The sequence below is a fragment of the Aulonocara sp. 'chitande type north' Nkhata Bay genome, linkage group LG4, assembly GCF_057382095.1.
Source record: "Aulonocara sp. 'chitande type north' Nkhata Bay isolate Kocher_YH1m ecotype deep benthic linkage group LG4, A_spYH_male_GT1.1, whole genome shotgun sequence".
Classification (NCBI taxonomy): domain Eukaryota; kingdom Metazoa; phylum Chordata; class Actinopteri; order Cichliformes; family Cichlidae; genus Aulonocara; species Aulonocara sp. 'chitande type north' Nkhata Bay.
The window spans coordinates 19,316,427-19,341,287 of NC_141347.1; the positions used below are offsets into that span (position 1 = coordinate 19,316,427).

Genomic DNA, 24,861 nt, shown 5'->3' on the forward strand with positions numbered 1-24,861 from the left:
GCTAATGAACAACATGCTGCTGCCAGTCTAAGTGGCAAGGGCCCAGCAGCAAGGAAGCAGGGCACCATGCCCAGCAGAATGCCTGACAGTGTCTCCATGTCTGACATCCCCACCAAACACCCTCCCCCCAGGTGCTTACCTGAACCCTTCCCTGTTTCCTTACATACCAATGATGAATTTAAACCAAACATCCTACATGAGCTAATAATCCACCAGTACAATGTATACATGTATATATTAAATTGGATTGTATATGGATTCTTAAAGCACCAATTTGCAGACGCTGTGAGGGAATGTACCTCCAATATTACCCAAACCACTTCCCTTTATCCTGAAGTCTTTGTGTCTCAGTATTTTATCTGCCCTTGTTATTGATGCTACAGCTTTGTCTTTATTCAAGAAATCCCACTGAGTGTTTTCTCTTATGAAAACAAATGATGAACTACAGTAAATAAAGTAATTTCATACCTCAAAACATCACAGTGACAAAAATTATGAATCCAGAGGCAAACACAATCCAACCATGAAAACTGCATCATGCCAGGGACCTTTCTCCCATTAAAACATGACTGGATCATTTACTGGAGGAAGCAGAAATGAGGGTCTAACAACAGTGTACCACTGCACTCTAGTGGATGTAGTAATTATGACATGGGAAAAAATAAAGCTTACTGCAAAATAAGACGTCACAATGAGTCCCATTGTCTGCACAGAAAAGTGGTTAGTACGGATGATTGGGGTTTAGAAACACAATAAATAAATAAATGAAATAATATCATATCACAGGACAGTTTCCACTTCAAACTGATATTCAACATGGCTTTGCCTCATAATCAAGTCTGCTTCTGATTTTTGCATTTCAGTTTTTTAAGGTCATGTAGGAACAAATTACTAATTGCTGAGAGTTTCCAGGTATCTGTTTAAGTCACAGTTATTATCAAATCGTAGTAACATGTGTGAAGGTCCCAGTGTCCAAAAGGGAGAAAATACCTTTTTAGTCTAAAAAAAGAATTTAAAAAATGCCTTCCTAAAAGCTAGCACTATTAAACACTGGTCATAGAAAACAGAAACAACAACAGGTTTATCTTGACCACTGTAGTCACGCTGACAAAGAGTCAAAGTTCCAGGTCACGTATGTCTTTAACTTTAACTTGCAAGGATTTCATGAATTTCTTGAATGAGTGTTCATCCAAATATGAAGAACAAAAACAGATTTTTAGTTTTAGTCTCCTTTTCTATTTAATAGTTATTTGTTATATTATGAGTTAGCTAACATAAACTAATGTAAGTCTATAACCAGCAACCGACCAACACAGTGATGTAATGTTCTACACTGACACAAGATGGCGCTATATATGTTCTAAAAACTTTTAACACTTATCTCTTAACTTGAGCTTCACAGACAGTGTTAAATCTATGTCCGTTTTTTGACAGCAGGGCTCCCTGGTGTGAATTAATTAGCTTTTATAGTTGTAGTGTTTCATGTTTTCTTTAATGACTTCTGAAGTTTAGACTATTTCTCTCGTATTAATCATTCTGAGTTAACTTCAATCATTTCTACCTCGAAACCATGATTATGCCATTTAGACTCCATTCCTACAAGACTGCTCAAATAAATTGATGATTAATAATGTTTAAATTCTAAATGGGAATAATCTGTCTGTATTACAGTTTTTGCCCGTTGCTTGAACACATTTGGCAAAACGTCGCTCATTGTGCCAAAACTCTAAACACAAGTAAACACGACACAACACTGGGAAATATACCATACACATCTGTGCCAAAATGAAACTCCACTCCCAAAACCTAAACTCTGCTGTCAAAACCTAACATTCCTCTGTCAAAATGTAACTCTGTTGACAAAATGACACATACTTGCATCATATGCAAACACTTACAGATCAGGGGGAACACACTAGTCTTCTTTACATAAAACACTGCAGTCCTTGATTTCCATTGTGTATTCAGAAGGCACATTTACAGGAGACACATTTCCAAACAACCAAAAACGCAAATAGACCTACTCAATAGTGTACATCGCAGTACCATGAATTCAGATAAAGCAAAAAAAAAAAAAAACCACAACACAATAATACTGCAATAGAAAAAACACTATACTGTAAACACAAAAAACCATGACAATTGTGCATAAGTGGGCTCATGGATCCCGCCGTCTGTTGGGGTCTGGCCACAGGACCTCATCAACATCGCAAGCAGTGTCCTCTCCCGCTGGGCACCGGGGAAAATATCCTCTTGCATGTCGAAACCATCCATGGATTGCTGTCACCTGAATGTCGCCGCAGGCCTGTTCCATTGCCTGCAGAAGAGGCATGCGGGCATGTGGTTGGCGGTCATATACACGTCATCTCCAAGCCTAAAAAAATCCTCAATAGGGTTTAAAAATGGTGAGTAAGGGGGCAAGTATACCACTTCAAATTGATTGTGGTTGGAGAACCAGGCCTGGACCAGAGCAGCCCGATGGAAACTGACATGATCCCATATCACCACAAACCTGGGCTGATCTGGTCTGTTCTGTACAACTATATCATGGAGAGCATCTAGAAATGTGAGTATGTGTTGGCTATTGTATGGACCTAGTATTGCATGATGGTGCAGAAGCCCTCGAAGGCATATGGCGGCACATAATGTGATGTTTCCCCCGCGCTGCCCTGGGACGTGCACAATTGCCCTTTGGCCAATTACATTCCGACCCCGTCGTCTTGTTTTGCTCAGGTCGAATCCAGCTTCATCAATGAAAATGTATTCATGAGGCTGTGCAGCTCCATCCATGGCCGAGATTCTCTGAAAAAAAGGGGAACATGTCACTGTACTACAGTGCTACACATACGGCACCCTCACCCCATCACACAGGTACCTGTGTAGCTCTCAGAATAGATCCATGTGGTACTGATATGGTACATATTCAGCTGCTACTGGACTTCACCAATACTCTATTGTAAATGTAAGGGACAGTTACACGTACCCGTACATATTCAGCTCGAAGTCCTTTGACCCTGTCACTGTTCCTCTCGAATGGGACTCTGTAGAGCTGCTTCATGGTGATGCTGTGTTTACCCAAGATGCGTCTGATGGTGGTGATGCTCACATGGTTTATGTTGCTGAACACTCGCCTGTCTGCAAGTATTTTCCGTCGTAGCTGGTGGAGACGGATGGCATTGTCTGCCCTCACTAGGTCCACAACGGCAAGTTCCTGCTGTTGTGTGAACAGGCGTTGCCGTCCTCCCCCAGAAGGTCTTCGGGTCATTCTGGAGAAATACAACCACATATTGTCATCGGTTTGCTTATTTTTCTTACAGTACTTTACTGTATGTACTGTGTCATCCACTGTACAACACTGTACTTCAATATAAGGAATCAGCCACTTTGGCTGCAAAAGGAGCATTAGCACCCCGTACACTTGATATGGTAATGTGATATACTGTAGAACAGTGCTATGAAACCATCTGAGTAGAGCAGAAGGTATGGAGGTGAAGACAGACCTGTTTTCTAGTCGGAATGTTCGTATTACAGATGCCACTGTGAAGCGGCTTAGATGTGGGTGGACTCTCTGCCCAGCTTCCCTCATAGTCAGGCCATGGTTGATGACATGGTCCACCAAAGTTGCTCTTATTTCATCAGAAATATGGGTCCGTTCATGGCCTCTTCGGCCTTCTCCTCCTCTTCCTCCTCCTCCTCTACCTCTTCCTCTTCCTCTTGCTCTCCCTCCATCCATGCTTGCAAAGTTCTTGAAATGGCTACGCTGAGGGCTTTTTGTAGTTGGCTAATTGGTGTTCGGTTTTGCAAGTAGGTGCCTTCAGGTGTGTATTTGAGTGGTTGCAATTATCCGATGTGTTTTGTATTTTGGATACATGTGTTTTCCGAATGGCACCCTGAGATTTCATTTTGTGAGCGAAGTGTCTTATGTATGAAATAGAGTGTAGCATGCAGGACCATGTGTGTTGCATAAAGGGGTAGGTGTGTTGCATAAAGGAGTAGGAGTGTTGCATAATTGGTACTGGGGTGCAAAGCAGCGCTTTTGTTTAAGGTATGGGTACATGTGTTTGAGGTATGGTAACAAAAGCTTCACGTTGTGTTACTTTAGTCTGAGCATGGGTTTATAGTGTTCAAGCAACGGGCAAAAACTGTAAAAGAGTAGATACCACAGGCTTTTAAAGTTGTGGTAACTAAACCATTACTTAAAAAGCTCTTACTTGATTCAACTGTCTAATCTAATTACAGGCCAATCTCCAACCTTCCTTTTATGTAAAAAGAAGAAGAAGAAAATCTTGAAAGAGTAGTTGTAAAACAGAAAACGAATCATCTCCAGATGAGGACTTATTTGAAAAGTTTAAGTCAGGATTCAGAATTCATTACAATACAGAAACAGCAAATTATGAATGATCTTCTTATGTGCTCTGACTGTGGACTCATCTTTATGCTTGTCCTGCTAGACTTTTGTGCAGCAGTCCATAACACTGACCACAATATTTTACTCCAGAAATTAGAACACAATGTAGGTATTAAAGGCACTCTGCTGCTGTGATTTGAATCATACCTATCTGATAGATTCCAGTTTTAGCATGATAATGAGGAGTCTTTCTCAGACACAAAAGTTTTTCATGGATTTCCTCCAGGTCTGTGCCATGATTCAATAATTTTTCACATCATGCACACATTATTATGCTTTCCTAAACTTTATTAAGTTAATATTATTAGAAAAGAGTGCACACATTTTTATTGTTATGCAGATGATACCCAGCTCTATTCATCTATGAAGTAAGATGACACAGGTGAAAAAATCTCTTGAAGACCTGCTGACATAAAAATCTTAGAAACATCATGTCTAATCAGATACTTACCTTAGATGGCATTACCTTTGAGAATGAAAGGAGACAGCAGTTGCTGTTTCATCAGGTAAGAATACAATTTCATTTCCGAGATCACTACTTAAGTTGGATTAAATGTATTGTGTTTTTGTAAGAATGTTCCCTCAATTCTGTGAAAGGACATTCAACAACTTTACACTATTGTTTACATGCAATGACTTTTGTTCATGTTCTGCATTTAAAATAATGTTCTGATGTATGTGTCCACTAACAGAAGAGTAAACTTATATTGGAGGAGGCTGATGGGCAAACTGCCTCTAAAAAATGTTGCAGGGAAGGATTCGGGCACTTGAAATGTCTTTTCTATTGTTTTCTCTTTAATCAGTTCTAAGTGAAAATGTCTGATATATTGTATTTCTATTATGGTATCTTAATGGCTGTTGCCTTGTGTACATAATAAACTAATACTCCTGTGAGCTATAGGGTATATATGCTGTACACCCTTCCTACTGGATTTTGTTGCATCTGCGTCTCCATGTTAATTTGTGTGTTTCCCCTACAGCTCCACACCGTCCAGGCAGCAAAAAAACATGCATGTGCTCATTGCGAGCTTGTAACAAGAACACTCTGCTGTCAAGGGTGAGCATTGGTTAATGGTTGTCATGTGACTAATGCAAGCCAGATCCTTTTATTTGGGAAAATTATAAATAATAGTTAAAAGTTATTGCTGGAGGGCACAGACTCGACCCGCAGACCAAAAAAGAAAATTTAAAAAAAATTAAAACGAAAAAGAAAAAGAAAAACGCCAGATTGCTGTGGTGATGAAAAGCATTAATAATCCTTTAGCTGAACTTTTATTTTCTAGAAATAACATTTCAACCTTGAATAGAAAAAATGCCAGGAGAAAACCAAATATTAAACAAAATATTATCTGGTTTGGTTTTAAAATGATTATTTTTATGTATATCTTTGACATATATTTTGGCTTGCTGAAAGCTAACTACCTAGCTAACTTTGTTCTCACTTTGAATCCGTGATCCAGTGAGCACATCAGGACACCAATCTGAGACAGAATTAGACATGAAGGTGCATCATGAGTCTATCATGAGTCCTTGTTGCCTAAGAAGGTGGCAACAAGGTCAACACAAGGCTCAAGGAAAACTGAAGACAGTCTGTCAGTGAATTGAAGTGAACTTTCACTGTATAATTGGGCATATTTAGAATTTGGAGCTAGTTATTTTTTTACATTGGATATGTTGAAATATTACACTACAGGGAGTGCAGAATTATTAGGCAAATGAGTATTTTGTCCACATCATCCTCTTCATGCATGTTGTCTTACTCCAAGCTGTATAGGCTCGAAAGCCTATTACCAATTAAGCATATTAGGTGATGTGCATCTCTGTAATGAGAAGGGGTGTGGTCTAATGACATCAACACCCTATATCAGGTGTGCATAATTATTAGGCAACATCCTTTCCTTTGGCAAAATGGGTTAAAAGAAGGACTTGACAGGCTCAGAAAAGTCAAAAATAGTGAGATATCTTGCAGAGGGATGCAGCAGTCTCAAAATTGCAAAGCTTCTGAAGCGTGATCATCGAACAATCAAGCGTTTCATTCAAAATAGTCAACAGGGTCGCAAGAAGCGTGTGGAAAAACCAAGGCGCAAAATAACTGCCCATGAACTGAGAAAAGTCAAGCGTGCAGCTGCCAAGATGCCACTTGCCACCAGTTTGGCCATATTTCAGAGCTGCAACATCACTGGAGTGCCCAAAAGCATAAGGTGTGCAATACTCAGAGACATGGCCAAGGTAAGAAAGGCTGAAAGACGACCACCACTGAACAAGACACACAAGCTGAAACGTCAAGACTGGGCCAAGAAATATCTCAAGACTGGTTTTTCTAAGGTTTTATGGACTGATGAAATGAGAGTGAGTCTTGATGGGCCAGATGGATGGGCCCGTGGCTGGATTGGTAAAGGGCAGAGAGCTCCAGTCCGACTCAGACGCCAGCAAGGTGGAGGTGGAGTACTGGTTTGGGCTGGTATCATCAAAGATGAGCTTGTGGGGCCTTTTTGGGTTGAGGATGGAGTCAAGCCCAACTCCCAGTCCTACTGCCAGTTTCTGGAAGACACCTTCTTCAAGCAGTGGTACAGGAAGAAGTCTGCATCCTTCAAGAAAAACATGATTTTCATGCAGGACAATGCTCCATCACACGCGTCCAAGTACTCCACAGCGTGGCTGGCAAGAAAGGGTATAAAAGAAGAAAAACTAATGACATGGCCTCCTTGTTCACCTGATCTGAACCCCATTGAGAACCTGTGGTCCATCATCAAATGTGAGATTTACAAGGAGGGAAAACAGTACACCTCTCTGAACAGTGTCTGGGAGGCTGTGGTTGCTGCTGCACGCAATGTTGATGGTGAACAGATCAAAACACTGACAGAATCCATGGATGGCAGGCTTTTGAGTGTCCTTGCAAAGAAAGGTGGCTATATTGGTCACTGATTTGTTTTTGTTTTGTTTTCGAATGTCAGAAATGTATATTTGTGAATGTGGAGATGTTATATTGGTGTCACTGGTAAAAATAAATAATTGAAATGGGTATATATTTGTTTTTTGTTAAGTTGCCTAATAATTAAGCACAGTAATAGTCACCTGCACACACAGATATCCCCCTAAAATAGCTAAAACTACAAACAAACTAAAAACTACTTCCAAAAACATTCGGCTTTGATATTAATGAGTTTTTTGGGTTCATTGAGAACATGGTTGTTGTTCAATAATAAAATTATTCCTCAAAAATACAACTTGCCTAATAATTCTGCACTCCCTGTATGACAACGCTTTTGACCCCTGGGGGAAAGGCACAATGGTTACGGTTAGATCAGGGAAAGTGAGTCAGTTTTTTTCCCTTAATGTTAAGATTTAAATTTAAAGGCTGTGTTGTTGTTTTTAACAATTCAAAATCTCAATTTGCAGTAGTATTCCACATAATTTTCTTATCATAAAATAATATGGAAAAACACAGAAATGTGCAAACAGGTTTTTGGTTTGAGCTGTAAATAATTATTTAGATTGTGGCCATTCGTTTGATTACTGGGGAAAGGGCACAATGGTCACTATCAGTTCAGGTATGAATTCTAACATTCTTATAACTAACTTTTTTTTCCTGCTTAATTATATGAAATCTGATAAAGAGAAAAGTTACAGTTACATCAGGTAAGGTGATCTAATTCTTTCATTTTAATTTATGATTCTAATTTAAATTGTGATTTTTTTTTTTAAAGAAATGTTGTGGTTGTGAGAAAGTTCAATACCATCATTTGTGGACTACTGAGGGATAAATGGCTTATAATTTACAGACTTCGTTTAAATGGTGGTGAAAATCAGGTTTTGTTCAGTCTTTTGAATCTCTTTATATTAACTGGAGAATATATCAGATTGTAGAATTTATTAGATGGGGCGTAAGGTTTTTGTATACAGTTGTCAGTAAGTTGTTAGACTGTGACTACGCTTATGACTCCTGGGGAAAGGGCACGACAGTCACTGTCACATCAGGTATGAATTGTTATCTTTCTTGCTAAAGAGAGAAATTCCTGATCCCCCGGTACGATACAATGTATTCATTTTCATTTGTTTACAACTATAATGATAACTTTGATAAATTAAGTACTTATTTCAACAATTGTTGTAGTTTGTTACAGAATATGTTAAAAAAAGAATTTCAGACCAATTTTGTGAGAAGTAAGAAAAGTATCTGTAAGGAAGAGGACTCCCTTACTGCATTTATTTATATTATATGTATAGCACTTTGGAGCACACTGTTCACTTTATTAAAAGCACCTTATCAAGCACTTTATGAGCATTGCACTTTAAGCATGGATTTGCACACAAGCAGTTTAAATATTTATTGTCTATTTATTGGGAATTTTAAAATCAGTTGGTAGCCTTATTTCAGATCCTGCACAGCTGCTCCTCGTCAAGGAATGTGGTGGTTGTCTGTCAGGAGAGAAGAATGGTGATTGAGATTGTGATTAAGGTTTACCAATAAGGGAAACTAAGGCAAATGTGTGTGTAAAATCTAGGGATAAAAGTGGTGTAAATAAGTGTTTGTAAGTTAATGATTACTCACCTTTCTTGCCTGTGTCCTCTTCAAGGTGTTTGGGCAAATGTTTCCCCGGGGGTCCAGACACCATTTAAAGGTTCCGGGAGAGACCATGGGTAAAGAGAGTGTGGTGAATCTTTTTGTGCTTGGGTTTCTGGGTTTTTATAATATTGGGTTTGGTGTAACATTAAGTGTGAAATATTTATTAATATGTAAATGTGAAAATGTATTTATGTATTTATTTATTCTTATTGATATATTGTATACTGTGGTGGAAGGTTGGGATTTAAGAATTTACCTGAGAGTGGAATAATGGTTGAGTCTGTGACAGCTGAACATATTTAAGGCTGCCAGTTGTCATTAGAGGGGGATTTTTGTGCTGTAAAGAAGCTCGACAAGTTAATTGTTGTAAGGAGAGCCGTATAGCGAATAAATACTTTGTTCCACTACACTTGCCTTGGTCTGTCTCACTGTGTTTCCAGCCGCTAAGGGCTGCCCTGTTACAAGTGGTGTCAGAAGTGTGTCACTCATGCCACAGTGAGAAGATGATGACAAGAGGTGGAAGAAAGCCAGGCCAAGAGGAGCAGCCTGATGAAGGAGTTGGAGCTTCATCTGAGCTAGAGGCCATGGCAGCAACAACCCCTGAGGACAAATTGGAGGAGTTGACAGGGTTGGTGAAATCTCTTATGCGGTCTCAAGCAGCCAGAGACCAAAAGTGGGAGAAGGATTTGTCACGTCAGGAGCAAAGGTGGAAAGGCATGCAGCATCAATTTCAGCAAATCCAGCTACAAGTTAATGCTGTAACTGATAAACCTGATCCACCAGAGGCGCCAGCGCCCCCTACAATATCTGAAGAACAAGAACTTGGATTCAATGGTGAAGACATTCCAGTGGCCAGTGGGTCCAGGTCTTTAATTGAACCAAAACTTTTTCCTCTGTCACCAGAAGATGACATTGAACATTTTCTGACTACGTTTGAAAGAATGGCAAATGTGTGTCGATGGCCCAGAGATGAGTGGGCTATTCGCCTGGTTCCCCTGTTGACAGGTAAAGCCCGCACAGCCTACATTCTTATGGATTTAACAGACTCTGAGAATTATGATAAGGTGAAAGAGGCAATTCTGGCAAAATATGAGATCACTGCTGACACCTACAGACGCCGCTTCAGATCTTCGAAAGTTGAACCAGGTGAGACGCCACGTGAACTTTATGTAAGATTGAAAGACCTGTTTTCAAGATGGATTAAACCTGAAAAATCAACTGTAGAAGAAATATCTGAGCAGATAATTCTGGAGCAGTTTTTGAGAATGGTTAACCCAGAGCTGGAGATTTGGATACGTGAGCATGACCCGAAGACTGCAAAGGAAGCAGCTAGCCTTGCAGAGGTTTTCACTTCAGCCAGAAAAGGAAGCAAGAGCACCTACTTCAGCCGGGAGACCCACTACGCCCAACCAAGTAAGTCCATTGGGGGTGAACAGGGTTCTGGTCAAGTTCAGGCTAGAAATCTTTCTAGTTCTAGGCAGCTCCCTTCCCATAGACCTCACAATGTGAAGAAATCCTTTAAGTCTTCAGTTCAGGATATTAAATGTTATCACTGTCATAACTTTGGCCATACACAACAATTTTGCCCTGCACTTAAGTCAAAACCATCTCTTTTATGTGCAGTTCCAAGACCAGCCACAGAGCCAGTAGGAAAGAAAGCTTGTACTGTCCCTGTTTTAATTAATGGGCGTAAAGAGGAAGCTTTGCTTGACTCTGGGTGCTTTCAGACTCTTGTACATTCTAGCATAATTTCAGGAGAAAAGCTAAGTGGGGTTGGGGCTACAATAAGTTGTGTGCATGGGGACGAACACAGGTACCCCACTGCTGAGGTTTACCTGACAGTGGGAGGTCAAACCTACTTGTTAGTGGTAGCTGTGGTTCCCAGTTTGCCATATTCAGTGATACTTGGTAATGACATCCCCACTCTTTTTGATCTAATACATCAGTCAGATTATGACCCTCAAGTGAGTGCTGAGAAAGACATTCAAGGCTTAGGTGATGAATCTGGAAGCTCACTTCCTCTAGATATGACAATTGAACCATTTAAACCCTGTCATGTAGTCACAAGAGCACAAAGTGCAAAGGAAAGGATGCAAGAACTACCCTTTTTTGAGGAGTCTCTCGAAACGGAGCCAGGGAAGATTAGGAAGTCTAGGGCTCAGAAAAGAAGAGAAAAGTTCAAAGGCTCAGGGGAAAAAGGTACAGCATTGTTCCCTAAGCCAAATAACCAACTTGAGTTTGATGTTCCCTCAGATTTAGGTGCACTCCAAAGAAGCGACCCTACTCTAAAACCCTGGTTTGAGAAGGTAACAGAGGTAGAGGGGGCTAGTCAAGGTCAGGTAAGCTGTCTTGCAGACACTGTTTACTTGATTAAAGGAGGCATCTTGTACCAGAGAAAGGGGAAGTGCGAAGCTGTGGCACTCCCACAACAGTTCAGAGACAAAGTTATGGATTTGGGTCATTCAATTCCATGGGCAGGTCATATGGCTTTTCACAAAACACTGAATAGGATCAGCAGCCATTTTGTTTGGCCAGGGATGTATGTCCAGGTTTCTGAGTTTTGCCGTTCCTGTGAAAAATGTCAGTTGACCTCAGGCAAAGGAGTAGCGCGAGCCCAGTTGCAACCATTGCCAATTATTGAAACACCATTTGAGAGGCTAGGCATGGATATCGTGGGCCCTTTAGAGAGGAGCTCCACCGGTCATCGCTACATATTAGTCATATGTGACTATGCAACGGTTTCCTGAGGCCTTCCCACTCAGATCAATTAAAGCTCGTCACATTGCTAATTGTCTTCTGCAGCTTTTCTCTAGGGTAGGCATACCAAGAGAAATTCTGACGGACTGTGGAACGAACTTTCTATCCAAGTTGTTGCAGCAGGTTTATAAGCTGTTAGGGATAAAGGGACTTAAGACCACCCCGTATCACCCCCAAACGGACGGGCTAGTGGAGAGATACAACCAGACTCTCAAAAGTATGCTGCGCAAGTTTGTCTCTGACACAGGTGCTGACTGGGATCAATGGCTGCCCTACCTTCTGTTCGCCTACCGGGAGGTCCCGCAGGTTTCCACTGGCTTCTCGCCTTTTGAACTTTTATACGGTCGCCAAGTGAGAGGCCCCCTGGATCTGCTTAAGGACTGCTGGGAGGAATCCAAAGCAGAGGGCGAAAACATCGCAGCCTACGTCATCACCATGAGAGAGAGGTTGGAGAAAATGGCATCATTGATGCAAGACAACATGAAAGCTGCACAAAAACATCAAAAGACTTGGTATGATCAGAAGGCCAGGGATAGGGTCTTCCTTCCAGGTCAGAAAGTACTGTTATTGCTTCCCACCAGCGATAACAAGTTGCTGACAAAATGGCATGGACCATACGAGATCGTCAGACAAGTGAGTAAAGTCACTTATGAGCTGAATATGCCAGAAAGAGTTAAAAAATATCAGACATTTCACGTGAACTTGTTGAAAGAATTCCACAGCCGACAAGAGCCGGTCTATCAGTTACTGGTGCGTTCAGTTAAGGATGAGGAGGTGACTGAGAAGTTCTTTCCAACTAACAGTCAAGTTTGTGCTTCAGTTGACCTTTCTCATTTGTCTCCTACTGAGCAGGCTGATATAAAACCACTCGTGGACCCACAGCTCTTTCGAGAAACACCAGGCTTCACATCACTGGTTCAGCACAAGATACGGGTGAAGGAGGATGCACCCGTTCGACAAAAGAGCTACAGAATTCCAGAACGGTTGGTGCCAGTGCTGCAGAAAGAAATAAAACTGATGTTGGACCTGGGAATCATTGAGGTGTCAAGTAGTGAGTGGTGCAGCCCGATTGTTTTGGTACCAAAGAAAGATGACACCCTGAGATTCTGTATTGATTTCAGATATTTGAATGCAGTATCCAAGTTTGATCCCTACCCAATGCCCAGGGTGGATGACCTGCTGGAGAGAGTTGGATCAGCAAGGTACATTACAACACTTGATCTGTGTAAAGGATACTGGCAAGTGGCTTTGGCACCAGAAGCGAGAGAGCTGACAGCCTTCAAAACTCCTTTTGGTATGTACCAATTTAAAGTCATGCCATTTGGGCTTCAAGGTGCACCAGCGACATTCCAACGATTAATGGACCATGTACTGAGAGATGTGTCAGCATTCTCTGCAGCATATCTGGATGACGTGGTGGTGTACAGCCAGTCCTGGGAAGAGCATGTCATTCACCTACAGAAGGTGCTACACTCCATCAGAATGGCTGGACTGACTATCAATCCCAAGAAGTGCTCCATAGCCAAGAGAGAAGTGGAGTACTTGGGCTTTGTAGTTGGCTCTGGGAAGATAAAGCCGCAGGTTGGAAAGATTGAAGCAATTCAGTCCTTCCCAGTTCCGACAACAAAAAGGAAGGTGAGAGGTTTTCTGGGTCTAGTAGGCTGGTACAGGAAATTCATACCTTCTTTTGCAGAGCGATCCACTGTACTTAATAACCTCACAAAAGGCTCAGCCCCTAACAAAGTGCGTTGGACGGAAGACTGTGAGCGAGCATTCAGAGACCTCAAGGAAGCAGTTTCCACACATCCAGTTCTACACAGTCCAGACTTCAACAAGCCATTCATCTTGCAAACTGATGCTTCAGGAGTTGGCCTTGGTGCTGTCCTTCAGCAAGAGGTGGATGGTGAAAGAAGGCCTGTGGTGTTTCTGAGTCGGAAACTACTCGACAGGGAGACGAGGTATTCGACAGTGGAGAAAGAGTGTTTGGCCATGAAATGGGCTATTGAGGCCTTGAGGTATTATCTTCTGGGACGTCACTTCACTCTGGAGACTGATCATCGTGCCCTCCAGTGGTTGAACCGCATGAGGGATGCGAATGCCCGCATTGCAGGATGGTACCTGTCTCTGCAGCCTTATGACTTTACGGTCCAGTATAGGCCGGGGAAGTCAAATGTGGTTGCTGATTGTTTATCTAGGATGACAGAGGACTGAAGCACTTCGCGCTTAAGAGAGGGAGGAGGAAATGTAAGGAAGAGGACTCCCTTACTGCATTTATTTATATTATATGTATAGCACTTTGGAGCACACTGTTCACTTTATTAAAAGCACCTTATCAAGCACTTTATGAGCATTGCACTTTAAGCATGGATTTGCACACAAGCAGTTTAAATATTTATTGTCTATTTATTGGGAATTTTAAAATCAGTTGGTAGCCTTATTTCAGATCCTGCACAGCTGCTCCTCGTCAAGGAATGTGGTGGTTGTCTGTCAGGAGAGAAGAATGGTGATTGAGATTGTGATTAAGGTTTACCAATAAGGGAAACTAAGGCAAATGTGTGTGTAAAATCTAGGGATAAAAGTGGTGTAAATAAGTGTTTGTAAGTTAATGATTACTCACCTTTCTTGCCTGTGTCCTCTTCAAGGTGTTTGGGCAAATGTTTCCCCGGGGGTCCAGACACCATTTAAAGGTTCCGGGAGAGACCATGGGTAAAGAGTGTGGTGAATCTTTTTGTGCTTGGGTTTCTGGGTTTTTATAATATTGGGTTTGGTGTAACATTAAGTGTGAAATATTTATTAATATGTAAATGTGAAAATGTATTTATGTATTTATTTATTCTTATTGATATATTGTATACTGTGGTGGAAGGTTGGGATTTAAGAATTTACCTGAGAGTGGAATAATGGTTGAGTCTGTGACAGCTGAACATATTTAAGGCTGCCAGTTGTCATTAGAGGGGGATTTTTGTGCTGTAAAGAAGCTCGACAAGTTAATTGTTGTAAGGAGAGCCGTATAGCGAATAAATACTTTGTTCCACTACACTTGCCTTGGTCTGTCTCACTGTGTTTCCAGCCGCTAAGGGCTACCCTGTTACAGTATCCATTAACTATTTCAAATGGCTTTAAGACTTATAAAATGGCTCTCCAGTTACAGCGTCATCAGTTAAGATATGTCTCCATTGGATGCAAGTTCTAATTTTACTTTTTGTCAGTGTGGTCTAAGGAGCTTGGAAAGAAAAGCGAAAAATTTCTTGTTCAAGTTACTTTTGTTCAAGTTCAAGCAACATAAAGAAGTCCAGACACTTTTCTTTCAAAGTTCCTTACATTATGATGACCTGGATGACTGAGAACCTTCACAGACTTTTTGTCAGTGTCACTTCAAATGTGAATTGTGTTCATATACATTTGCTATAAAAATGCGATATCGTCGAAATGGTCTTGTGGGGTGACCGTGGTTCAGGGGGTTGGGAAGCTCATCTTGTAACTGGAAGGTTGCTGGTTCGATCCCCAGCTCCGTCTGTCTTGGTCGTTGTGTTACTTCACCTACCTACTTCACCGTCTACTGGTGTTGGCCAGAGTGGCCGATGGTGCGATATGGCAACCCTGCTTCTGTCAGTCTGCTCCAGGGCAGCTGTGGCTACAACTGTGGCTGCCTCCACCAGTGTGTGAAAGTGAATGAATAGTGGAATTGTAAAGTGCTTTAAGGGTCTCGAAATCCATTATTATTAACAGATAGCGTATTTTGGGTGATTTGATAGGATTTTATAATATATTATAATTAATATAATGTAATAATTAATTAGTCCCAGAAGTAATTGCTTCTGTGTATCATCAGTACTAAGTATATTCAGTACTATGATACGGTGCTGTAGACTATTGGGGAAAGGGGACAACAGTCACTGTTTCATCAGGTAAGTAAACCATTTCAGCCAAATATCAATGCTGAAGTGGAATCAAATTTAATGTGTTCTTAAAAGAGTTTGCCATCAACACTGTGAAACGAAGTTTACTAACTTTATGTTATTCTTTTATTTATTTCATTTTTTTATTGTTTTTTTTTTTTTGTCCACATTCTGCATTTTAAAATAATTTAGAAAAATGATCTATACACTAACAAAATCTGGAACTTATAACAACAGTAATATATATATAATAGCACTGACAGAGGCTGATGAACAAATTGGGATTCGGGGCATTTGAAATGATAAACATTTAAAGGCTAAAGTCTATCTTTAACTAATCTTAGGTGAAAATGTGTGCTTTATTATTGTTTTGCCATTGTGGTATATTAATTATTATTGTTTCCCCTTTCTTAGCCACTTCAAGTCGACCCACTGTGTTTCCCCTGATGCCATGTGGTTCTCAGAGCGGAGATATGGTCACTCTTGCCTGTCTTGCCACTGGGTTTAACCCTCCTGTGATGGACAAAAGGTTCCTTCCTTTGGTCCTCTTCCTTGACAAACACCATTCACTATCCTGCAGTACAGAAAGAGAATGTTTATACTGGAGTCACTCAACTCCGAGTGAGGAGACAGGACTGGGTTGCAAGACAGACTTTCCAGCGCAAGAAAATGGATGGATTTCTATATTTATGAATAGTATGTTCATTTAAATTAATAATTCAATGCTTTTGCATACATACATTTGTGTACATCTTTTTTTTTCAGTGCTGTTTAAGAGGAATCCAACTCATAAAGTGATTTCCTCTCCTGATGAGGACAGTACCTATTCTGCCTCCTGCTTTGCCAAAGAGTTTGCACCAAAGAAACATGATATCAAATGGCTGAAAAATGGAGCAGACGTCACCAGCAAAATTGATCTGATCACTACAGTTTCTGAATCAAGTGTACAACACAGCAAGTTTTCACACAGTAAATTCCAGTGATGTGAATGAAGATACTGAATTCACTTGTGTTTACAGGAGGGCAAAGTAGATCTTTGAATAAAAGCGAGATAGACAACACACTAGGTGAGAAAAAAAACCAAAAAATGTTTTTTTGCTCTATGATTTTGTAATAAATCAAAATAAAACCATAAAACCAGGTAAGCCTTATGCTAAGTCATATAGAATTTGTTTTGAGTAGTTTCTTTAACTTCTAATGTACTCATATGAAAGTGCTAGTCATTTCAACAGCTTCAACTTTTGGAGGAATTTAAAAATAATTAAAAAAAAATAAAGATAAAGTTTGATGAGAACTAATAGCCAATAAATTGAGGTACAACACATAATACATCATTTTTTTTTCTCCCCATCAGATTTTTTCACAACCACAGATCTGAAAAACAGTACGTTACAATACACACACATGCGTACACATACATATGTCGTCATATATACATAATTTTATCTCATGTCTTGACTTTAAACTTATACATAATCTCCCTGTTTAGCTGAGTATCAATTCCTGATGGGACAGAGCCAGCGGTGACAATCCACATCCTCTCACAGCTGCACACTGACCAATTTTAGCCTGAAGATGAAATCACTCTGTGTCTGGTCACCATTACTGTCAATAAGATGTATATATGCTATTCTTTTTACTTATTTCAGTTTTTTATGACACTTATTAGTATATAATAATATATATATTACTATATAATATTAATATTTAACACTAATGGAGAGTGATCAATGAAATGGGACATAAATCGGGACATTTGAAATGCTAAACATTTAAAATGTAATGTCTTTCAAGATGGGATTTATTACGCAACATAATCAGCTCAAGTGTTTTCTCTTTAATCAGTTCTAAGTGAAAATGTGTGGTATATTATTGTATTTCTATTCTGGTATCTTAATTACTGTTGTCTCCCCTTTCTTAGCCACTGCAACTGCACCCACTGTGTTTCTTCTGGCACCATGTGGTTCTGAAAGTGGAGATATGGTCACTCTTGGCTGCCTTGCCACCGGCTTTAACCCTCCTGCAGTGACTTTCTCGTGGAACAAAGGCGGCACTGCCTTGACAGACTTCATCCAGTACCCTGCAGTACAAAAAGGCGATGTTTATACTGGAGTCAGTCAAGTCCGAGTGAGGAAACAGGACTGGGATACACAACAGAATTTCCAATGTGTTGTGAATCACGCTGCTGGGAATGCACAGACTCCTGTCAGACCAACACGTAAGCCTTATGCTAATTCACATTTAATCAGTTTATCTTATTCTATTTGACTTATAACAAGTTTACATGAAAGCTCTGTGAACATATACAAAACTAAACAATTTGAATGAATTTGCACATAAATGCACAGGCTGATATTGTTATAGTCTGTAAGATTTTTGTTAAGTCATTTAATTTCCTTTTCTTAGGTTATTTGAACTCTTGATACATCACATACATAATACATTGCTACAGTAAACTTCAGTGCACCTGCAGTGACTTTCTCGTGGACCAAAGGCGACACTGCCTTGACAGACTTCATCCAGTACCCTTCAGTACAAAAAGGCGATGTTTATACTGGAGTCAGTCAAGTCCGAGTGAGGAAACAGGACTGGGATACACAACAGAATTTCCGATGTGTTGTGAATCACGCTGCTGGGAATGCACAGGCTATTGTTGATCCAATTGGTAAGATTTATGCTAAGTCATTTAATTTCCTTTTCTTAGGTTATTTGAATTCTATATACATCACATACAAAGTACATTGCTACAGTAAACCTATTCAGTGCGCTTTTTCTGAAGTAATATTTCTTATAAATAATTACTGGGCCACATCTAGTGATTGCTTCTTCTAATAAGAGTCAGTTATTGAGTTAATCTCCAGTTTTTGTTTTTTGAAGAAATTATAGTAGAGGCTGACTTTATCGTAAATGCGCCCCAAGCTGCTTATGTTGATAAATAATCTCAACACAGAGAGGAATAACTGTTTGAACTTACAACCAAAACCCAAACTTATTCAAACAAAAAAAAAAACATAACCAACATAAAATCAAATATTTCACCTCATTAAATAACATGAAATATTGTTAAATATTTCAAAATTCATAATTTTTTCATAGACTTTGTGGAAACACACACACACACATGGTGGAATGAGAACTAGAATATATCCAAGCAGTCTTGCTCATGATTATTAAGCTTTGGTACATTGTCTTTTTTTTAATTCTTCACTCATACGCTGTATTGGGTGTCATATTTGACAGTTCAATGTCACTTGAGAAACAACTGGTTCAGAACTGTTTTTATCATCTAAGAAACATTTCTAAACTCAGACTACTGGTGTCAAAGGCAGAACTTGAGATGATTATTCATGCTATAAATTTTTTTCTCATCTGGATTATTGTAATGGTCTTTTTACTTGTTTCAGCAAATAAGCTTTGGATCGCCTTCAGACTGTACAGAATGCTGCAGCAAGACTTTTAACTGGTACTAACAAGAGGTCACATATTATTGAAAAGTACATTTTAGGTTTCATTTAAAAATTTTAGTTTTAACTTTTAGAGCTCTATATGGTGAAGCTCCACAGTATATCTCTGACCTGTTGAAACCTCCTTCTTCCCGAGCATTTAGATCGTCAGGTCAGAGGTTACTGTTGGTCCCATATCAAAACACGCTTTTCAGCCACTGGCACCAGGGCTCTTTCTGTTGTGTTTAATGCTGTGTAGACTTCATTGACTCTTTTAAAAAGCAGTTAAAAACATTTTTATACAAACAAGCTTTTAATTAATATTTTTGTCATTGTTTTATATTTTTATTTTATTTATGTTTCTGGTTTTAATGTGAAGCACTTTGTGATTTTTATCTATGAAAAGTGATATATAAATAAATGTTAATTACTTACTGTCCTAATGTTATTGTCCTCTGCGCCTGTCTGAAAAACAGTAGTATGCTTCTTTCCGTCTGTCTACATAATCCTTGTCCTTACTGATCTCTGCCTGTCTCTCTCCACTTTCACTGAGCATTAATACATTTAATTAACTTTAATATTAAATCTGTGTTTGCTTGCCAGTCAATTTATATGCAGAATAGAATACAATAGAATAGAATAGTCACATTAACTGGAGGGACTCAAACACAGGACTCCTTGGCTCAAAGGAAGGGTTTATTCACAAACACCGGGTGAAATGTACAACAGTGACAAAGTGCTATATACAAGGGTGCGGGGATCAGGGCTCCAGGGAATCCACAGGGAAAAGCAGGTGAACAGTCTCACTCCTCTTCTGTCTCTCTTGGTGTCTTACCAGTCTCTCACTCCTCTCTCACACCAGAATCTTTGTAAGGAACAAGGGCAGGTCCACAGTGTCTGTACACAGGAAAACAATGTGTTAACACAAGAAGCAAAACCAAGGGAACTAGATTGCAGTGTCTCAGCCAGGATTTCACTGACACAGGTTAAGCAACAATCCAGCGAAGAGAAGTCTCGATTCTTCCCTTAAGTAAAGGCCAGTTAATGAGACGCAGGTGTTACCCATCTCCCAGGTATGTAGGCCAAAGGTGGGAGCCCACAATGAACTCCGCCCAGGTGACAGAGGGAGAGAGAGGGAGAGGGGAAGAGAGGAAAGAGAAAACACAAAGCAGATTATTTCTCAGGCAGATCTGCTGGACCGTGACAAGAATAAACCTTCATTATCCCAGAAATTTGGGTGTTACACAGCTCTTATAGCAGGGGGAAATATAAAATATAAAAGGAAGACACAAAGTGGTCCTATATACATAAGCAACTGAAGTTCGTATATACAGGTAACAATGTAAAGAAATATGTATAGAATAAATTGTATGGAGATAAGCTAACCAAAAGGATGTTAAATTGTCTTATAGAGTCTGACAGCTGCTGGTAAGAATGACCTGTGGTCGTGCTCCATCCTACACTGTGGGTGTAAAAGTCTGCTGCTGAACGAGCTGTTCAGTGCTCGTGCAGTCTCAGGCAGGGGATGGGAGCTGTTGTCCATGATGGATGTTAGCTTAGACAAAATCCTCTCCTCCCTAACCTGCTCAATGGACTTCAGAAGAGAGCACTGAAGCTCTGCAGTTCAGTTATTTCCTTTTGTGTCTACAGGAATCCAATTTTCTTTTGGACAATGTGCAAAGTAAAAGTGCTAAGTAAAAGTATATGCGCATAAGGAACTTGTTTGTATAGAAAATCAGTATAGTATGAACATTGTAGCACATTATTTATCTCAGCTTCTGCATATTATTCCCTGCTTCTGCATACACACATTTGTGTGTCCGTTTATGTGTCTGTTTACAGGAGGAGAAAATGCATTTTTGTGTACAGCGCAGCCCATGCACCAGTATGTTAATGACTAACCTCACATTGTGGATGGATTATCTCAGTTGTTCTCCTGACTTTAGTCAAAGTCAAAGCAAACTTTATTGTCATCTCTGCTTTAAACAATACAGTATATTGAGAGACAAGACGACGAGGTTCCAGTTCCATTCAGTGCAAAAAAAACAATAAATATAAGAAGAGTAAGAAATAAATATACACTTTAAGACTAAGGTAAAAGGATCAATAACAATTTAAATTTCGTAAACATGGGCAGGATTATGAGATGCAGCTGGTCAGAATGCTCTCTATGGTGCCCCTGTAGAACATGGTGAGGATGGGAGGAGGAAGGTTGGCAAGCTTTAGGCGTCTCAGGAAGTGGTGGCGCTGCTAGGCCTAGCAACATCTTCACAAAACCTAAAGGAATCCAGTTACTTTTTTTTCTCAGCTTCTAAAACTGTATTATGATATTCCATTTGGTGCTTAGTTGAACTTTCAAATATGACAAATATATACAATTTTGGTTATTGAATGAAATACGTGTATATGCCATATATATGTTGGCACTCAAATTTCCCTGTGCAATGTTTATGCAAACTTTCATTATGATTAGTCCACTAATCTTGGAGCATATAGTATGATGATAATAATAATAATAATAATAATAATAATAATAATAATAATAATAATAATAATAATAAAAGTTGCTGTTGTTTCTTTTATTTATTTCAAGAGAAAACAATACAAAGTTGTCACTAAAGGATTACATTTTCTCTCTTATTTTTTCTTTCAGACTAAACCATGATGTTCACAGGACGGTTCATGTATTATGACTGAAATGTCTAAGTTCTGGGGGTTTGAACAGCACCTGTCCTGACTAGTTTGAACATGTAATGCTTTGTTTTTCCATTGTTATTGATGACATTGTTTATGCTTTACAATTTTTGGCATTTGTGTTTTAGTTTTGTGCTAGATGTGACATGTATGTAAGACAAGTGAGAAATGCATTAAAAATCAATAAAGAAAACAAATAACTACCTATCTTCAGTTCTTCTTGAATTAAGAAAAATGCTAACTTGCCTTACAGAATACAAGTAATGACACATACTAATATAAAACTGTTTATCTTTTGAAAAATTGTGTTGTGCACCATCATGTTGTATTACTTTGATTTTCCACAAGAGTGAGACAAAGCTCCATGTGTAGTAGCAGCAATGTGGGTGCAGCCTCTATGTGAAAACCTGTGCTGATCATAATTTACAGTTTTTTCTGAATGCCTAAACACTAACTGTGATTCCTGTAGCACAATCTCTAAAACTATTCAGACTTATAGCAAAACCACTCACTGAGTTTGCAAAACTAAAAGCACAAAAACTGCTTTGCACTCAGTTTGCAATTTTGTAACACACACTTTGCAAAACTGTAGGCACAATTCACTGCACAACACTCAATTACCAAATTTCCAACACACTCCTAGCAAAAGTATACACATGTATGGCTATCATTAACACTAACTTGCCAACTGTCTGGCACACTTTCACATGTGAAAACTTTTTTAGATAATTAGTTCACTTTGCAATCAGCCTAAGCACTATAATACAGGTAAGCTGTGTGTGCGGAGTACAATGGAGCGAGCAGAAAGAGTGAGAAGTAGAGGAGGCCGAGGAAGAGGACGTGGAGGTGAAGAAGTAGGATGAAGAGGACGACAAGGACAAGGAGGAGCAACAGGAAGACGAGGAGGGGGGAGAGGAAGATGAGGAGGGGGGAGAGGAAGGGTAGGAAGAGTAAGAAATAGAATTGCTGATGACATCAGAGCTACAATAGTGGACCATGTAATCAACCGTGGAATGACCCTGAGGGTAGCTGGCCAACGGGTCCAGCCTAACTCGAGCCGCTACACTGTAGCAAGTACCATAGGGACATCTTGAAATGAGAATCGGTTAGTACAGTCACTTCGCACAAAGATTTGTAGCACTGTCATATGCCAATGAGAAACACACCAATACCATTGATGTAAAAATACTGAAATTGTTACTTTACAGAATTGCTAGATGACCAGATGCTGGGGGCAGAGGAAGCATGTTCACTGCAGACCAAGTAACCCATATAGTCATTATGGCGATTGCAAATAATCCTATACTTGGAAATAAACACTTGTGTTTGTTTTGATGTGTTTGAATAAACACCAGTACTTGAAGTTTGGATCCCTCTATGCTTATGGATCTATGACAGAAGTATGAGCTCAAACTGACATAGCCTACCTTGTGCACAGAGAAAGCAAAAGCCAGATGTGTTTTGTATTCATACCATCAGTGTGCAGTTGGCGCATTGTGTGCTTAGTAGATGATGGCTTGTGTGTACTGTTTGATACGGAAACACCATTTTTACGAAGGTGTGAAGAGTTAATCTAGCTGTGTTTGCTTTTGCAAGAGAACTACAATGTTTTGATTATTGGGTGACAGGTTTTCTTATTTGTGTGAAGAGTTTTGCAAAATTAGCCAATAGTTACAAAAAATGTGCTTAAGCAATCAGAAAAAACTGTAAAAATACTGACAGAAAGGCATGGGAAGGCAGTTGTGCTATGAAGAGGTGCATTCATTTCCAACCACAAAGAATGTTTATGTAACTCTTCCTCTTTCCAGACATACACAGAGTCAGTGTAAATCTGTGAACTCTGTCTTTAAGTGAAAGCTTAGATTGTGTTTCCATGTGCATTTGTGTACCTTGTGGGTTTGGAGGAATTCACATTTGGGAGGGATGACACAAAACAAATTAAGCCTTACTATTGGCTGCCTCTGAAATGATCTGGCAGTGTGTTGCCCCGATTGGCTGAAGACCCTGTGGCAGCCAGCCCAAATCTTTGACGCTGTTGCTGGGATGGAGTCAAAGCATGCTGCTGCCAGTCTAAGTGGCAAGGAGCCGGCAGCAAGGAAGCAGGGCACCATGCCCAGCAGAATGCCTGACAGCGTCTCCATGTCTGACATCCCCACCAAACACCCTCCCTCTCGGTCCTTACCTGAACCCCTCTATGTTTCTATAAATACCATTGATAAATTTAAACCAAACATACAGTATTTAATATTCTAAAACATGTACATGTATATATAAAATTGAATCGTAGGATGGATTGACAATTTGTCAATTTGAAGACTATGTGAGGGAAACCCCACTCATGGCACATAGGTGTGCCATGAGTGGGGGGTTCCCCTTATCCTGAAGTCTTTTTGTCTCAGTATTTTATCTGCCCTTGTTATCGATGCTACAGCTTTGTCTCTGTTCAAGAAGTCCCACCAAGTGTTTTCTTTTGAGAAAACAGATGATTAACTACAGCAAATAAAGTAATTTCATACCTCAAAACTTCACAAACAAAAAGATATGAGTCCAGAAGCCAAACACAATTCAAATATGAAAACTACATCATGCAAGGGACCTTTTCCCCTATTACAGTTTTTTCTGATTGCTTAAGCACATTTTTTGTAACTATTGGCTAATTTTGCAAAACTCTTCACACAAATAAGAAAACCTGTCACCCAATAATCAAAACATTGTAGTTCTCTTGCAAAAGCAAACACAGCTAGATTAACTCTTCACACCTTCGTAAAAATGGTGTTTCCGTATCAAACAGTACACACAAGCCATCATCTACTAAGCACACAATGCGCCAACTGCACACTGATGGTATGAATACAAAACACATCTGGCTTTTGCTTTCTCTGTGCACAAGGTAGGCTATGTCAGTTTGAGCTCATACTTCTGTCATAGATCCATAAGCATAGAGGGATCCAAACTTCAAGTACTGGTGTTTATTCAAACACATCAAAACAAACACAAGTGTTTATTTCCAAGTATAGGATTACATTTTTTCTCAAATGTTAAAACACAAAAGCCAATCCTGTAACCCAAATGACCAGTAGTCTAAACACATTT

The 24,861-nt window shown here is 39.7% G+C and overlaps 1 protein-coding gene across 1 annotated transcript; it reads right to left on the reverse strand.

Annotated features, from left to right (window-relative positions):
- Positions 1-2,351: 2,351 nt before the first annotated feature.
- LOC147332406 (uncharacterized) lies at positions 2,352-3,821 on the reverse strand. Its single transcript, XM_086290800.1, has 4 exons — positions 3,501-3,821; positions 2,984-3,266; positions 2,712-2,802; positions 2,352-2,374 (listed from the first exon to the last, which is right to left on the reverse strand). The coding sequence occupies exons 1-4, from the start codon at positions 3,731-3,733 to the stop codon at positions 2,352-2,354; spliced, it is 630 nt and encodes a 209-aa protein (XP_086146926.1). The 5' UTR covers positions 3,734-3,821.
- Between the last annotated feature and the right edge of the window lie 21,040 nt (positions 3,822-24,861).

What these genes read in the sequence shown, in the direction of transcription:
- LOC147332406 (XM_086290800.1), bottom strand. Translation starts at nt 3,733, where the DNA reads ATGGATGGAGGGAGAGCAAGAGGAAGAGGAAGAGGTAGAGGAGGAGGA. An exon ending in ACATTCCGACTAGAAAACAG is followed by an intron (nt 3,267 to 3,500) that starts GTCTGTCTTCAC and finishes GTATTTCTCCAG; the next exon opens with AATGACCCGAAGACCTTCTG. An exon ending in GAGCAAAACAAGACGACGGG is followed by an intron (nt 2,375 to 2,711) that starts GTCGGAATGTAA and finishes GGATTTTTTTAG; the next exon opens with GCTTGGAGATGACGTGTATA.